The sequence below is a fragment of the Cebus imitator genome, unplaced genomic scaffold (assembly GCF_001604975.1).
Source record: "Cebus imitator isolate Cc_AM_T3 unplaced genomic scaffold, Cebus_imitator-1.0 Scaffold23, whole genome shotgun sequence".
NCBI lineage: Eukaryota > Metazoa > Chordata > Mammalia > Primates > Cebidae > Cebus > Cebus imitator.
The window spans coordinates 8987794-9004846 of record NW_016107338.1 but is presented as its reverse complement, the minus strand read 5'-3'; the positions used below and the strand labels follow the sequence as shown (position 1 = coordinate 9004846).

Genomic DNA, 17053 nt, shown 5'->3' with positions numbered 1-17053 from the left:
TTGTATTTTTGGTAGAGACGGGGTTTCACCATATTGACCAGGATGGTCTCGATTTCTTGACCTTGTGATCCACCCGCCTCGGCCTCCCAAAGTGCTGGGATTACAGGCTTGAGCCACCGCGCCCGGCTTGAACATCTATCTTTCTTACTTAAAAAGTGTTTTAGGCCGGGTGTGGTGGCTCACTTCTGTAATCCTAGCACTTTGAGAGGCCAAGACAGGTGGATCACCTGAGGTCAGGAGTTTGAGACCAGCCTGGGCAACATAGTGAGACCTTGTCTCTTAAAAAAAAAATTAAGACTAGTTCCTTTTTGTCTTCAGTACTTTCCAAGTGACCTGTTTTTTTCTTTCTTCTTTCTGATAGATTAAGTTTATAGGCTGTGCCCCCACCCCCATTAAAGGTTAATATTCCTTTTTCAGGGTATGTTAGAGCCCACCAAGGAACCATTGAAACCACTTTCTGCTGCAGAAAAAATAGCTTCCATCGGTCAGACAGCCACCATGTCACCAGATATGAACACATGTACATCTGATCAGTTCCAGGTAAAAATATCTTGTATAAATATGTTTATGCATGTATATACACATATATCCACACATACTGCCTTTTTCCTTCATTTATGACTGCTTTAAAAATATTTTTAAAGCTTGATTTAATGATGGACATGATTTTGATTAACATCCCTTGGAATACAATGAACAAATTGTCTTTAATTTTCAAAAACAGAAAAGCACAATTTGAGAACTGGGTGATTTGGATAAGTTCTTAAACCTGTGCAGGCCTTCGTCTCTTACCTATAGATTGAGGGATTTAAAACAGGTATCTCCAAAGTCCCTTACAGTCTGAATGTTGTGTGATAATTGCTGACACAAATCTGGTAAGTGCTGGATTTTCAACAGAAAAAGTTGGGAGGAAACGCTATTTACACCAACTCTATAAGTCTGCCATTGTATGTGTATTTTTTTTTTTTCTGGAATCCTGTGAAATTTTATAAAGCAGTAAGTAAAGGTTAGGTATGTTTATTACCTTAAACTTCTTTTTAGAGTTTAAGCAAAACAATTATTTAAACAATCTATGGATTATGAAAAAAAAAAAAAAAAAAAAAGACAGTTTTCTGAGATGGAGTCTCACTCTGTCTCCCAAGCTGGAGTGCAATGGTGCAATCTTGGCTCACTATAGCCTCTGCCACCTGGGTTCAAGTGATTCTCCTGCCTCAGGCTTCTGAGTAGCTGGGACTACAGGCATGTGCCACCATGCCCAGCTAATTTTTGTGTTTTTTAGTAGCAACAGGGTATTCACCATGTTGGCCAGGCTGGTATTGAACTTATGACCTCAGGTGATCCACCTACCTCGGCTTCCCAAAGTGCTGGGATTACAGGTGTGAGCCACCACACTCAGCCAGAAAACTGTCTTGCCTTTCATATTTTTTACTCTCTTGGCACACTTAAGCACAAATTTTTTTTCAGATTAATATGTTAATATGAAGTCTTCTCTCACTTTTTATCTGGGGAAAATGGGTCATTTGGGCTTGTACTGTTTCCATATCAAGTTAGAAACTGACTCAGTGCTGGTTAAGTATTGTTTTTTTTTTTTTTAGAAGATTAGTATTTTTAAGTGAATATTACCATTTCTTGCTATGTTTTGTCATTTCTTAACCTTAGATGTCATCTTTAACTGTATCTAACACAAAAAGTGTATGTTTGGACAGCCTTTCCCAAAATGTGTTTCCATTGAACATTAATCCCCAAAGATGGTCCACTAAAGGGTTCCAGGGTAAAGTAAGTTTGGGAAATACTTCATATCATACCCCATAACCATCCTTAGAGATCACAACACACATTAAGGACACTAAACAGTCTTGCAGTGAATGGCTTATTTAATTTTAATTCATTTCTCAAATTTACTTGGCCACAGGACCTTTTTTTTGCAGAGACCAGAGGAGAGGGGAGTGGTAACACCTGCAGAGTTGATGTTTTGAAGAACATACTTTAGAAAATGTGTAAACAAAAATAAGACCAAAAAAAAAAATTGTGTAAAGCATAGGTTCTGCCATTTTAGGTGTGTTTCAAGAAACATCTAATGTTACTGCTGTGTACCACTGTGTTTTATACTTGGGCATAGCTTAAACATTACTTCAAAACTAGCTTATTACTAACACTGAATTAGTGGGCCAGAGGACCTTGGTGTTTACAATGCCTGGCCTTGATGGTTGGGCAGCAGACAAGGTGGCTTGGGCCCGAAGGTAGACTGTCTTTAGTTACCTTGATTTTGTTGCCCTGATATGCCCTCTGGCTATAAACTGCTCTCCCAGTTCTGCCCCGTGTATGCATACTTCAGAATTATAGCACATTTTTATACCTGCCTCTATCTGCATTCTTATTGCTACAGTGTTAGGTATTTTGAATAACTGCTTGGTACACTTACTGAAAATGGAGCTGTTCTTATTGAGACCATTTGTTCCTAGTTTTGCTTCCTCATCCATCTAACCACTTCCACTTTACAACCCCGTAAACTATTGCTTATTGTGTCAGTTAGCTGTTGCCTGTCATTTTTGCCTCTGATTTGATCTTACTGTGTATTTTATCTTAGTCATAGCTTATCTGTCTTATATAGTTTCACTATGGCTTGACAAAATGTAGTCCACATGATCTAATGAAAAATGTGTCAGTTTAGAATTTTGTGCCAAGATGCCTGACCTCCATCACAGAATTGTATGGTCCTTGCTTGATACCATACCTCTGACTCAGGTTAAAATATTTAACAGAGTAGGCATGGTGGCTCATGCCTATAATCTCAGCAATTTGGGAGGCCAAGGTAGGTGGATTGATTAAGCCCAGGAGTTCAAGACCAGCCTAGCCAACCAAAATGGCAAAACCCTGCCTCACAAAAATTAGCCAGGCATGATGGCATGAGCCTGTAGTCCCAGCCTCTTGGGAGGCTGAGGTGGGAGAATTGCTTGAGCTCAGAAGGTTGAGGCTGCAATGAGCTGTGTTCATACCACTCCACTCCAGCCTGGGCAACAGAGCAAAACCCTGCCTCAAAAAAATTTTAACGAACATCTGAAGTACATTTCCTAAAGAATCTCTTTGCAAAAAATTATATATATGTGTGTGTGTGTGTGTGTGTGTGTGTGTGTGTGTGTGTGTGTGTGTGTGTGTATATTTTTTTTTTTTTTTTTTTTTTTTTGAGGCAGAGTCTTGCTCTGTCACCCAGGCTGGAGTGCAGTGATGCGATCTTGGCTCACAGCAACCTCCACCTCCCGAATTCCAGCAGTTCTTCTGCCTCAGCTTCCCAAGTAGCTGGGACTACAGAGATGTGCCACAACACCAGACTCATTTTTTTATTTTTAGTAGAGACGGGGTTTCACCATGTTGGCCAGGCTGGTCTCGAACTCCTGACCTCAAGTGATCAAAGTACTGGGATTACAGGCGTGAGCCACCACACCCAACCTAGAAATATTTCTTACCATTCTTCATTGGCATGCTACATTCACACAAACACACACACATATATATATATGTGTGTGTGTGTGTATAATTTTACTTTTTGGCCATGCAGGAAGGAAGTTACATCTTCCTACTAGTCATTTATTTTAGATGGAACAGTCCTAGGCTTTAGTGCTAGAATCAATAGTGGCTTTCAAACTTAGCACCAGCACAATTGTTTAATTCCCATTATGACTGCAGGTTTTTGGATCTATTTTATCCCAATTTTGGTACCCATTGAGTTTGTTTTTTTCTTCCAACTTGGCTTGTATTCATTGATCTCATAACTATTGCACCTCTTGTTTAAAAATTTATCAACTTATTAATAATATTTTTTTCTAAGATACTTTAAAAAGATGGTTTAAGGGTAAAAAACAGTAATTAGACCTTTTTGGGGATTTTGTGTGTATGTGTTTTAATTTTTACCTGCTGAATTTCAAAGTCACATCATTGTGACCATTACTGATTTCCCTCATAGTTAATTAGGTCAATACTTTAACCACAGTTTAGTCAGCGCTGAGTAGGATCAACACTCTATCAGTTATCCATCTCGTCACAACTAGCAACTGCTCTTAGACTGCCTGATGTGAGTATTTTAGGTAAGAAAAAATGATTATCTAGTTCCATGCTCACTTGGTTTTTTTTGAAATGGAGTTTCGCTCTGTCACCCAGGCTGGAATGCAATGGTGCAGTCTCAGCTCACTGCAACCTCTGCCTCCGGGTTCAAGTGATTCTCCTGCCTCAGCCTCCTGAGTAGCTGGGATTAGATACCTGTCATCACACCTGGCTAATTTTTGTATCTCTAGTACAGACGGGGTTTCACTGTGTTGGCCAGGCTGGTCTCGAACTCCTGACCTCGGTGAACCACCCAGCTTGGCCTCCCAAAGTGCTGAGATTACAGGCGTGAGCCGAGGCGCCTGGCCACCATGCTCACTCTTTACAGCAAGAAAATGTATTTGGAAAGGCTAAGTGATTTTCCCAAAATCATGAATCCCAGTCTCCTGTCTCCATGTTTTTGTTCTTTTTATTATGACCTTATTTGCCTACTGATTTCTCTGAGTTTCCATACTTGTGAACACCATTAGTTTTAGTCTTGTTTTGCGCTTCAGTATCCTGTTTTTCACTTTCTTCATTTCCATTAAATGTTGATTTGTGTTTATCACCTCATTATTATAATTTTGGCTGTTTCCAAAATACCATAACCCTATTTGAGAAGCTTGGATTTCAGCAAATCATTGAAATATCTCTAAGCACCCAGCTACTTGACATCATTCAGATAGAATGTGTTCATGAAAGAACTTGGTCCATTTATCCAGAAATTGTTGCTGGATAAACCTAGATTTTGTCCATTTATTCAGTGTTGAATATGACCAGAGGTGTCACTGATCTAGAAGTAGAATAAGTTGAATCTGCTAGAATGCTTAGAGATGTTTGTTTGCTTTTAAGATCAGCTACAGACAGTTTTTTCTAAATAGTTATTAGCTGTGCAGGTACGTTATAAACTAGGTTTTCAGCAGCAGTTTTTTAACTTTTATCTGAAATATAGATTCACAGGAAGTTACAAATATAGGACAGAGAAGTGCCTTTTACTCTTTACCAATTTCCCCCATGGTTATATTTTACATAATATACTATAATGTAAAAACCGGAATATGACATTGGCACCGTATGTGTATATAGTTCTGTATCATTATATCACATAGGTAGATTCATGTAACCACCACCACAGTCAAGATACAAAACTCTTCCATCACCACAAAGAACACATAGTCACCACCCGACAACCATCCCTTACCCCTGGCACCCACTAACTAATGTTAGTATTTTACTCAGTGTATACCTTGTGCTTCAAGCTGGACCTCATTTTTGGAGACTGATTACATAAATTAATTTGCCTGTCATTGGTATTCCAGTTATCCAGACAGTCATATTATAATATCATGGGATTAGACTTTTCAAAAATAACTGATTCGTGCTCCTTTCCTATAGAAAACAGCAAGTGACCTTACCTACCCAGAAAAAAATTAATATAAAGCTTTAATCGTACAGTGCCTACCTTACAATAAAGCGTAGTGGTAAGTGATGTCCAAAAAAAGATAACATTTTGGTATCAAAATTCTGATAAAATACAGGTTATTTTAACACCACCTCCAAAAGAAAAAATAAACCAACATTTTTTTATTTTAAAAATATTCCTAAAATGAAATGTGAATGCTCATTCTAAAAATGTTTTTGCACTGCCTTCCATCTTAAATTTACCATTTGCTTATTTTATATGTTTGACAGTTATGAAATTTAAACCCTTGGAATAGTCAAATTAGCTCTGAGCATCCCTTTAGTGTATTGTTTTAAAAATTCTGCGCTCAGTTCAGCAGCACATTACAAAAATTGGCAAGGTACAGAGGTGATTAGCATGGCCCCTGTACAAAGATGATACCCAAAATTAAATTCTGATATCCAGTCCAAAATTAAATTCTGGTATCTAGTAAGTAATTTCTAAGTTAAAGAAGTTAATTAAAACAGATATTTTAAATCAACACTTTAAAAATGTCTCGTTTATCTGCCCATAATTTTCTTCAAAATTTGGAAAATTGTAAGCAACCAGACAGACCTTGGACTTTGAACCTTCTTGTTTTATATTATAAGAAGACCAACTGAATTAACTGCACTGTACAAGAGCATATTACTGTTTACTTACTTAGTGGTTACTCTGTCTTGAATAAACCAATTCTCCTCACTTTCAATGTGGTACTTTATTGTATTAAGAACTTTTAAGCTGCTAGTCACTTAAATTTAATCACTTTAGTGAAAAAAAGGCATGTTTTAAATTTTAATATTTTTATTGTAATCAAGCTAATAGTTTAAATCACGATTTGAGAATAGATTGAAATCTTGACATAGAATCCGTTCATAAATTTGTTTAAAAATGTAAAGATAATTTCATTTCCCAGATACAAGTTTTTAAATGTCAATAACCTGTACTGTTTGTAAATTTTACAATTTCAGTTTGTGCTAATATTTGCAGGTAACCTTCTGAAATTGTAAATTATCCTAATTTTGTCTTTAGGTACTTTGTTGCCTAATGGTCTTGCTATAATTTTTTTTTTTTTTAAGGATTCTTTACGTTGCTACAACCTGTACTGATTAATTTTGATTTTTTGGTTTTCAACTCTAGGAGTCTCTACCACCCGTCCAGTTTGACTGGAGTAGCAGTGGCCTTACTAACCCTTTAGATGGTACGTCTCTCCGTAGAGCCTCTAGCACCAGAGCTAGAGTTAAGAAAGCTACAAAGTTCAGACAAACTTCTCTCTGCTGATTTCCTTTTTTGTTTGAACATAACTTATTCTTATCTTTGGAAATTCAGGCTTTCTTTCTGAATAGAAATTGCTCAAGAAACCAGCTGTTACTATTATCAACAGTATTCATGTTCAAACATAGGTAATAGTAGTTAGGTAAAATTTTAGTTTCTTTAAGTCAAAAGTAAGCTTTATTTTTTACAAATATCTACGTAGTTTAAAAGGTATTTTAGCTAGGACCAATTACCTTGAATTTTTTTCTGTAAGTTTTAATTTATGGAATTTTCTTGGATGCAAAGTCTTGTGGCTAGAGGCTGCTTCAAAGCACAAAGCACAATTATTTAACCAAAAACAATGTGCATAGATCCATGTTTATTGACTCACAGTAGTTTTCAGATTTAATATTTTATAGAGCACTATAGGTGCAAATAGAAAATAAATTTTACGATCCTTTTCTAAAGCGTGTTTCCAAATGTTAGTAGGCAGTTCTAAAATAATTGGTTTCACTTATGGCTTTAAAAGAAAATCCTCAAAAAGGAATAACTTATTCCAGTAATGTAATGTGGGCTCTTTAAAATAAGTAACACACCAATGCTAGTTTCTAGTGTTGACACCACAAGTTTTAAGTGGATCCCAAGATGTAATTGCTCTTACTCCTTGTGCTTAAGTTGTTCAAGCCGTTGTCTAAAACATCTGGCATTGTCTAATTGGCAATTATTGCCATTGTGGGGGGGGGAAAAAAAAAAAAAAAAAAAAAAAAAAAATAAGTGGGGGGAAAAAAAAAAAAAAAAAAACACCATCAGCTTGACCTTCTAGTGGGGTCCTAGGATATCTGGAAAGCATCCAATTGAATTAATATAGTGCTGAAGGAAAGCCTGGATGCACTTTTTGCTGTTGTCTGGTGTCTTCAGTCCAATCATCATGCTTTTTAATTAACAAACAACTTCTTTAAAAATGTATACTATTTCTGATTACTGTTTCAGAGTTAAAGGGGAACAGTACAGCTTGAGGTTGCACATCAGGGTAGGGTAGTTATGACTTTCTTTAATTTTATTTTAAACTAAGTTAACATATTGGTGCGTGTCCTGAAACTGACAACTTTGTCACTTTTTAAAAAGCATTAATTAGAAACCAGTATTACTAACATGAAACATTGATTTGGGCATGTACAGTGATTTAATGTTGGGTTGAGATTAAAGTATTGTTTCCCTTTAACGGGTACGCTTTCCTTTTGGTCTTTCTGGTATGGCTTCCAGTTTTGATTGAAAGAACTGAACTCCTAAAACCTTACTAAGTGTTACATTATTTACATTGTACATGAGAAAATGTACATTGAATTAAATTGTTACTTTAGAAATGTCCTTAGTAATGAAAAACTAATACTGTACACAATTGTTTTAATGTTGATTTTTAAAATGTATAATGATTACTAATTATAACCTGCATGTTCAAGTGTGTGTCTTACCCCTTTTTACACATAACCCCTCCTCCCTTGGCTTACCTTCTGTGTGGCTGCCTACCAACACGGTCACTGAATTTCAAGCTAGTGGAGGTTCCACTCTTCTGAACCTTGATTTCTTTGGGCCCGTGGATGACAGTAGCTCTAGCAGCAACACCACAATCCCAGGTCAGCAGAGTGTTAAAACCACAATTCTAGTTTATTTACTAAAAGCATGACCACATCACTTGACTTTCCTATAAACAAGGAAACAAGTAGATTGTATTCGCTATAATGTCTTTTTAATACTTTTCTTTCATCTGTTGTTATTTTCTAGTATCTGATTACCAAAAAAAAAAAGACTTACGTGAAATGTATTTCAAAGAAAACTTTCTCTGAGTGTAATATTCAAAGCTGAAAGTAGTTTCTAGGAATAAAACATCCCTAATGTCCTTAAGCAGTTAAAGCCAGGGTTGTTGGGTTTTTTTCCCTCTAAGTGGAAAATGTGATATTTTATATGCTTAATTTTAAAAGCTTATTCTATAAATTTGAAAAAACAAAAGTTTAGAGATAGAATATTTTAGTATACAGAGATGACTTTACATTGTAGTGCCTATAATAATATAACTTTTCCAAATTATAGCATTCAGTTAGTTATTAGTGTTGCTAAATATATAATTAGGTTCCAAAATGTTGGAGTCTAGCACTAAGTATATAGTCCCACATAGAACTATTTCTGTTTTTATGTAGCTCTTAAATAGAAAGTATACTGTTAGTTTTCCATGGGAGAAAAAAAAATGTTACAAAAGTTAATAGTAGAAAATAATTGCTATGAGATACTAAAAGCTAGAAATTAAAACTTACTGGAGTGCCTGTTAAATTAATGTTCAGCCCTACGAAAGTTCAGTTCATTGACCAAAGGACTAATGTACTTTTGTCATTCTCTAACTGAATAAAAGATTAAAATTATAATGGCATTTTTATGTTTACATTTTATTTAATATGATTTTAATGAATAACTGCTGTCCCAGCATGTGATCTGGTAATCATGCCCATTGATCACCAGACAGCTGTTGGGGTGCAGTATAGATGCCCATGCCCAGAATGCATACTGAGAGTCCCTTTCTGTCCCCACTAGTGGCCAGTTTCACAACTAGCCTGGTTCCTGAGAATTCGCTGGTTTTGTGCTATTCTACTAGATAATGCTGCCACTCACTTCCAACAGTTTAGCAGCCATGATGGAATATGGATGGGGGAGACTAAAAGAGTCAGCTAAGAGTGAGCCTGGGACCCAGGATACCCTTCTTGAGATCTGGTTATGGAAATCTGATTCTACTGCAGGGAAGTTCCAAGGTTATTTGGTATAGAATGACTGGTTCCTCAATCCAAGCCCCTGGTTATCATTCTTACTGTTTTCAAGATTTTGCAAGTATATGAAAAACCAATCTGTGTCTGGTTTTGACATCAAAATGATACTGTACTATTTACTTAAATTACTTCTAAATTTACATTTGATCTATGCAACGACCTGGGTGAGCTAGTTGTCTGACATTTTAGAATATTTAATGGGAGGTGGGGGGGACAACCAAAAACATGTATATCCTATTCCTTGTTACTACTGTATTCCCAAGAATTATTAAGCTCCCATTTTAAATTTGCTCTCAGCTTTGTTTTGTCATAAACTGTATTATAATTTGAATGAGGTCACTGTTTTTCATTTGGATGCCTAAAAACCTGGTTTAAATTTAATTTTTGGTTACATTTCAAACTCATTTAAAAACCATTCATAGGAGCACAAATAACGTGGCTATATAAAGAAGTACAGAAATGACCTGATAATCAGGCTCAGTATACACAGCTGCAAGAAGAGCAAGCGGTTTCAGAAGCTTAGAACTGTAATGGAAGTGAAATCAGCATGGTCAAATGCAGTTCTCATTACTTTGGAGCCTTTTAAATATTTCTGTTCAATATTTTCATTAATATGCTCTAGCTGCTATATAAATTTGATTACTGTATATTTGCTTTGGCTTCTTTTTATTGCTATTGGGTTTTGTTAAAACTTACCATCAAGCTACAGGTATCAACACCTTCCTTAGTATTCCATTTCACCACTTGCTTGCACTTTTTCTGACTTGTTTCTGGGAAAGTCATTTCGTCTTAGCTTGCGGTTATTTAATTATTTTGTGTGTGAGACTTAGGAGGTTGGCATAGAACTTGGTTGGCTAGCTTTAGTTATGTAACTAAACTATGCCTCATTAAGGTTCTGTTTAAAAAGAAAGGCCTTCCATAAAAAAATTACTCTCTAATTATTACAGTAAATAGTTGTCTTGTTTTTGAAAAGTCTCATCATAGTTTTGGGGTTTTTTTTGGTGTGATGGGAGTTAATTGGGGGTGTGATTTATTTTTTTTTTTTGTCTTTTTTTTAATCTACCACTTTACTGTTTGACAGCCAAGTGGCCAGTATTTTATAAACCCAACTATGTTTTTACTAGCACTTTCCTGTTGCCAGTCAGAATGCAGTTATGTATTCTGCATTATACATTAGACATCAACTTAAATTTTGTGGTTGCTGGAATCCAGCCTTTAGAGAAGAAAGTACTTTGGGCTCATTTGGTCCCTTTATAGACATACACAATCTTTTACATTTTAATTACAACCCATATTCTTATTACAGGAACACAAAGGAAAGTCCTTTTAAAGTATATTTTGAAACTGTACCTTAATGAAATATTGAGAACTTGGGAGAGTCAACATACATTTTCTATAGCCTTCCTCCCTTGTTAGACTTCGTAACTGTGGAAGTTGCTTTTGCTTGTCTGATTTCTGTGAACATCTGAGATCTGTGTTTACATCTGTAAAGGTTAATAGAAGTCAGTTTATGATTTTTAATTAACCTTAACATATCTTAAAAGGAAAAAACTTGTAAATATATGCATTTATATATAACTTTATTTGCTGATCTTATAGGGCATTTTTTTTTTTTTAAGAAATAAGTAAAAATTGCAGAAGCAGTAAGACATTCTTCCTTAGAATTTTGATTCCCTGCAACTCATGAACTTTTTTTCTCAAGTTATTTGCTGGAGAGTATAGGATTAAGAACTTTTTTTTTTTTTTTATTTGAATTTTTTTTTTTTTTTTGGGCGGGGGGGGGACGGAGTTTCGCTCTTGTTACCCAGGCTGGAGTGCAATGGCGCGATCTCGGCTCACCGCAACCTCCGCCTCCTGGGTTCAGGCAATTCTCCTGCCTCAGCCTCCTGAGTACCTGGGACTACAGGCACGCGCCACCATGCCCAGCTAATTTTTTGTAGTTTTAGTAGAGACGGGGTTTCACCCTGTTGACCAGGATGGTCTCGATCTCTTGACCTCGTGATCCACCCGCCTCGGCCTCCCAAAGTGCTGGGATTACAGGCGTGAGCCACCGCGCCCGGCTTACTCTGAATATCTTTATTATCCAAAGTGTAGCTTGAGTTTAAAATATTTAAACTGGGCCAGGCGCCGTGGCTCATGCCTGTAATCCCAGCACTTTGGAAGGCCAAGGTGGGCGGATCACGAGGTCAAGAGATCGAACCCATCCTGGCTAAAATGGTGAAACCCCGTCTCCACTAAAAAATACAAAAATTAGCTGGGCGTGATGGCATGCACCTGTAGTCCCAGCTACTCGGGAGGCTGAGGCAGGAGAATTGCTTGAACCCAGGAGGCGGAGGTTTCGGTGAGCCAAGATCTTGCCACTGCACTCCAGCCTGTCACCTGGCGACAGACAGACTGTCTCAAAAAAAAAAAAAAAAAATTTTTTTTTAACTGTTCTTTTCAATGTTTTTGTTGTCATCATTGCTATAAATCTGTATTACATGAGAAATATACAAAGTTATATGTATATTTTAATGAAGTCAGATGGGGAAGAGTTTTTAAATCAATTTTTGCAATAAATCGAACCCTCTGAGCTTCCTTCTGAATTACACTAACAAGATATTTGAACTAATGACTGCCAGATTCAGATGTGAGACTACAGAATTATAATTAACCCTGTAGACAAGAATTTTCATTTTGTCAAAAAGTAGTACTTACTCACCTTTTCTGAAAATCTTTTACCCTCCCCACCTCTAACCTGAAGAAACAACAATGTGGTATATGTCTATGATTAGTCCTTAGTCATGATATATTTAACCAGATCTTTTACCATATCTAAATCTTGTTCTGTGGAAGAAAATAGAGAAAAAATGGTTAGAGAGGTGAGGAGACAGGAAAATTTTTAAAATGAGATTAGTTAATTGAAAAATGGGATGTCATATAACAAATCATGTGCATTCTATTTATAAAACATTGATAATTTTCATATCACATTCTAATCCAAATTTGGGGAGTTTTATATAGCAGATAGAAATTTTGGAAGTATTTGGGTAGCATCTGCTACTTAAATGCTAGCTTAAGGATATATTCATTCCAAAATGGAATTTGAAAAGCATTTTCCTGTTTTATAAAAACTCCAAAAAGTAGCGTTTATAATTAAAAAAAATAAATGCAGTAATTGCAGTACTCTAAAGATATGTTGTGTTTGTAAAAGACTCAGATGTTTACAGAATATTGCCTTTCGCATCTTGGATTGTGGTTAACTGGGTAAGCCATTGCAGCCTGCCATCACTGACTATCATTTTATACTATAAGGTGTGGATCCAGAATTGTATGAGTTAACAACTTCTAAGCTGGAAATCTCCACCTCAAGCCTCAAAGTCACTGATGCATTTGCGAGACTCATGTCCACAGTAGAGAAGACAAGCACATCTACCAGGTAAACAGTTGGTGTCAATTATACCCAAATTTTGAATTCTGAGTTAAACCGGCCCAAAGGAAAAAGCATGTAAGTTGGCAGTACTTCAACATACTGTATTACAATTTGCTTTATAAAAGTCAGTCGATGCTAAGTACAGAAAATAGTATCAAATTATGTTTAATTATGCCTTTATTAGAGCAGAATTATTTCATTAAGAGATTGGCAAATGTTGACAGATGTGGGTTTTTTTTTTTCTATTTCCCCTACTTTGTAGAGACTATTCTGATTAAGTATTGTGATCATAAAACCATTCTAGAAACACTCTCCCTTTCTCTTAATAATTACTGAGAAAATCATCTTTGGGAACCCAGTTTTATAATCCTGGAGTCACCTAGGCTGTTCTTTTTACTTACAGATTAAGATGGTTCTTGGAATTTTCATTGACATGCACCTCTGATTTGGGACGTAAAGCCTTACTTTACCAAGCTTTCTAGAAGCCCATCAGAGGCATGGCCTATAGAAAAGCCATTACCATCTCCCAGTGTTGGAACTAGAGGCATGGAATTTCACTCGGGCCACGTGTTTGGGATTCAGAAACCTTTAGTTTTATATGATAAGGCACTAGAACAATCAGTTGCTTTAAATTATTGTTAACCATAAGACTAAGCCAGTTTCTAACAGGAAGGTATTCTGAACCAGGAAATCAATAGTGCAAAAGCAAATCTGGTGGATTGGGACGCCAACTCTGCTATCTCAAATCCGTGATTCATCAACATTTTAAAGTGTAACTATTTACCTATTAGTTGACCAATTTGAAAGAAGTGTTATAGCTCTTTCTCCTGAAAAAATACATGCCAATCACATATTAAATTCAGGTTTATATTTTAAATAGATTCTTCTATAGTAAAACATCCATTTTAAAAAGCCATTTTTTTTTTGAGACGGAGTTTCGCTCGTTACCCAGGCTGGAGTGCAATGGTGCGATCTCAGCTCACTGCAACCTCCGCTTCCTGGGTTTAGGCAATTCTCCTGCCTCAGCCTCCTGAGTAGCTGGGATTACAGGCACATGCCACCATGCCAGCTGAATTTTTGTATTTTTTTTTTTTTTTTTTAGTAGAGACGGGGTTTCACCATGTTGNAGTAGAGACGGGGTTTCACCATGTTGACCAGGATGGTCTCGATCTCTTGACCTCGTGATCCACCCGCCTCGGCCTCCCAAAGTGCTGGGATTACAGGCGTGAGCCACCGTGCCCGGCCTTAAAAAAGCCTTTTTTCTTATGAATAATAAATGTTTCTCTCTCTTTACTTGAATTCTTACATTGTCTTTTAAACTTTGCGTGCTTTTATTCCCCCAGATATTTCTTATTACCATTAATATTTATAATTATGAAATACATTATTATACATTTTATAATTGTATACTACCCTTGGTTTTCCCTGGAATGGCTTTGAAGCATGTAAATCCTTGTTTGTCTGCCAGTTCTCTCCATTGTTCTCATTGCCCCATGTCTTTGCACTATGCCACCTGGCAGTGCTAAAGCCTCCCCTTCAATGAACCTACTTGTAAATGTGGCTATATGGATTTTTATTCTTGTGTTCTAATTTTTTCTCCTTCCAACTAAATCATTTCTTCAAATTGAAACTCCTCTCATGGAAAAACACGGGTGAGAAATTTGTATATGTTAACTAAAAGCTAATGCACGTTTGACTTTTTAAAAAAAGAATGCTTTTGTTTGGATTTCCCCCTGCTATTTTCAGGACAACTCTTTCTGTGACCGTTCTACTCTTTCCTCACTTTGTTTCCCCTGCAGTCTCACTGACCAAACCAAAGAGCTATAGTAGTTTTGAAAATCCCAATGATGAGAATTCATTTTTTGCCATTAGGAGGAGCTCTAAACCACATTAACTTGCTCTAATTCTTTAACTCATCCTTGAAACATGCGGAATCTAGAGAACTCTTCCAAGCCCTATCACTTTAAGAATCTATTTTCATTTTTTTCTCTTGCTCTGTACTAATAGGGAATGAACTAATACTATAGTATTAGTATCCTGAAGTCAATGTCTGTTGATTCTGTATCAAGTTACTCTCTAGGACCTGTCCAGCATCATTTTTAAAACAAAATAAATTGAAGAGACAACAAGTTGCCAACTTTATATTTTCTGTTTTGAGAAATGTATGTCATTTGAAAATGCTAAAAGTACAAATGCCCACAAGTCTTACCATTAGTAAAGTCTTAAAATACTGTAAAATGTCCCAATGAGTGATTCTCAACTGTACAGAGAAGAGTTAGGCTGGTGGCATAACTTCAGAAAGCATTTTTAATATCTTATTTTTAGGTTTTCTTTCACTTTTCTTTTGAATAAGTAAACCGCAAAAAAATAAAGCTCAGCAAAATCTTGGCTATTGACCATAAGCAGAATATAAAGTGAAAAGGCATTGTGATAGACTGTAGGGTAAGAAGGAGTTAAACAGTGAGTGGTCAAGGTAGAGGAAATTTTACATGGACCAAACCAAATCCAGTACTCTTTACTAAGTGCCTTTGACTGTGTCAGGGAAATATATATCCTCTTTTGGAACACAGGTTGTGAAAGGGACTTCTCACTTTGAGTTTTTTAAAGAAATGCAAATTCTTAGTTTTAAAACAGTTCCATCTTCTTGCCTACCTTTTCTAATATGGAGGAAAATTATTTCCTACTCTAAATCGCTACTAACTAGTGACAGCTACTTAGTAGCCACAGACTTCTAACTGAAGTTTATGCAGGTCAAAGAAATAGTGCCAATAGGAATAGATCTTTTATTCCTTTTTAGGCCTTTTTATTGAGATAAAAATTTACATACCATAAAATTGACACATCAAGTGTTCAGTTCACCGGTTTTTAGTATATTGACAAGGTTGTGCAACCGTCATCACTAATTCCAAAACATTTTTATCACCCTTAAAACAAACGCTGTATCCATTAGCAGTCACTCCTTATCCCTCTCATTCCCCAGGTCCTGGCAACTACTAATCTGCTTTTCTGTCTCTGTGGATTTGTCTTTTCTGGTTATTTCATATAGATGGAATTCTACAGTCTGCAGCCTTTTGTGTCTGGGGTTTTTTTGCTTAGCGTTACATTCTCAAGTTCACTCATGTTGTTGTAGTATTTGTTTTTTGGTTGCATAATATTTCATTGGAAATAGCACATTTTATTTATCAGTTAATCAGTTGATAATTTGGGTTTTCACTTTTTGACTATTATGAGTAATGTTGCTGCTATGAACTTTTTTGTGTAAGTTTTTGTGTGGACAAATGTTTCCAACTCTCTTAGGAGTGGAATTGCTGGGTTATATAAGAACTCTAAGTTTAACTTTTTGGGGAACTGCCAAACTTTTCGAAAGCGATGACACCATTTTACATTCCTACCAATAACATACACTCCAAGTTCTCCACATTCTTACCAACACTTGTTATTGTCTTCTTGGTTATAGCCATCCTAGTGGGTTTGAAGTGGTATCTCATTGATATTTTGGTTTGCAAATATCAGGGAATATTTATTTCCCTGATAACTAATGATATTGAGTATCTTTTCATGTGCTTGTAGACTATTTGTATATCTCCTGTGGAGAAATATCTATTCAGATCCTTTGCCTTTTTTGGTTTGGTTTTGTTTTAATAGAGATGAGGTCTCAATATGTTGTCCCAGACTGGTCTTGAACTCCTGAGCTCAAGCAGTCTCCTGCCTCAGCCTCCCAAAGTATTGAGATTACAGGCATGAGCCCAGCCATTTGTCTATATTTTAATTAGATAACTTGTCTTTTATTGTTAGGTTATAAGATGTTTAAGTATATTCTGGATACTAACCCTTTATCAGAGAAGTGATTTCAATATATCTTCCCGAATTCTGCAGGTTGTCTTTTCATTATCTTGATAATATTCTTTGAAGCACAAAAGCTTTCAATTTTGGTAAGATCTAATTTTTCGGCCGGGCACAGTGGCTCAAGCCTGTAATCCCAGCACTTCGGGAGGCCGAGGCGGGTGGATCACGAGGTCAAGAGATCGAGACCATCCTGGTCAACAAGGTGAAACC

The 17053-nt window shown here is 36.3% G+C and overlaps 1 protein-coding gene and 1 non-coding gene across 6 annotated transcripts in view; both read left to right on the top strand.

Annotated features, from left to right (window-relative positions):
• The window catches only part of AFTPH (aftiphilin), a 67327-nt gene that overhangs the window by 47446 nt on the left and 2828 nt on the right, over positions 1–17053 (top strand). For 2 of the 5 annotated variants that reach the window (XM_037736175.1, XM_037736176.1), the window contains exons 6-9: positions 418–540; positions 6659–6719; positions 8233–8406; positions 12880–13003. In XM_037736175.1, coding sequence (XP_037592103.1) covers positions 418–540; positions 6659–6719; positions 8233–8406; positions 12880–13003 — 482 coding nt within the window. The remainder of the gene's footprint in view (positions 1–417; positions 541–6658; positions 6720–8232; positions 8407–12879; positions 13004–17053) is intronic. The other 3 variants (XM_017522139.2, XM_017522141.2, XR_001823076.1) reach the window with 3 other exon arrangements.
• On the top strand, positions 5839–5948 carry LOC119470153. The gene has a single exon (XR_005199028.1). It is a non-coding gene; the product is annotated as a U6 spliceosomal RNA (small nuclear RNA).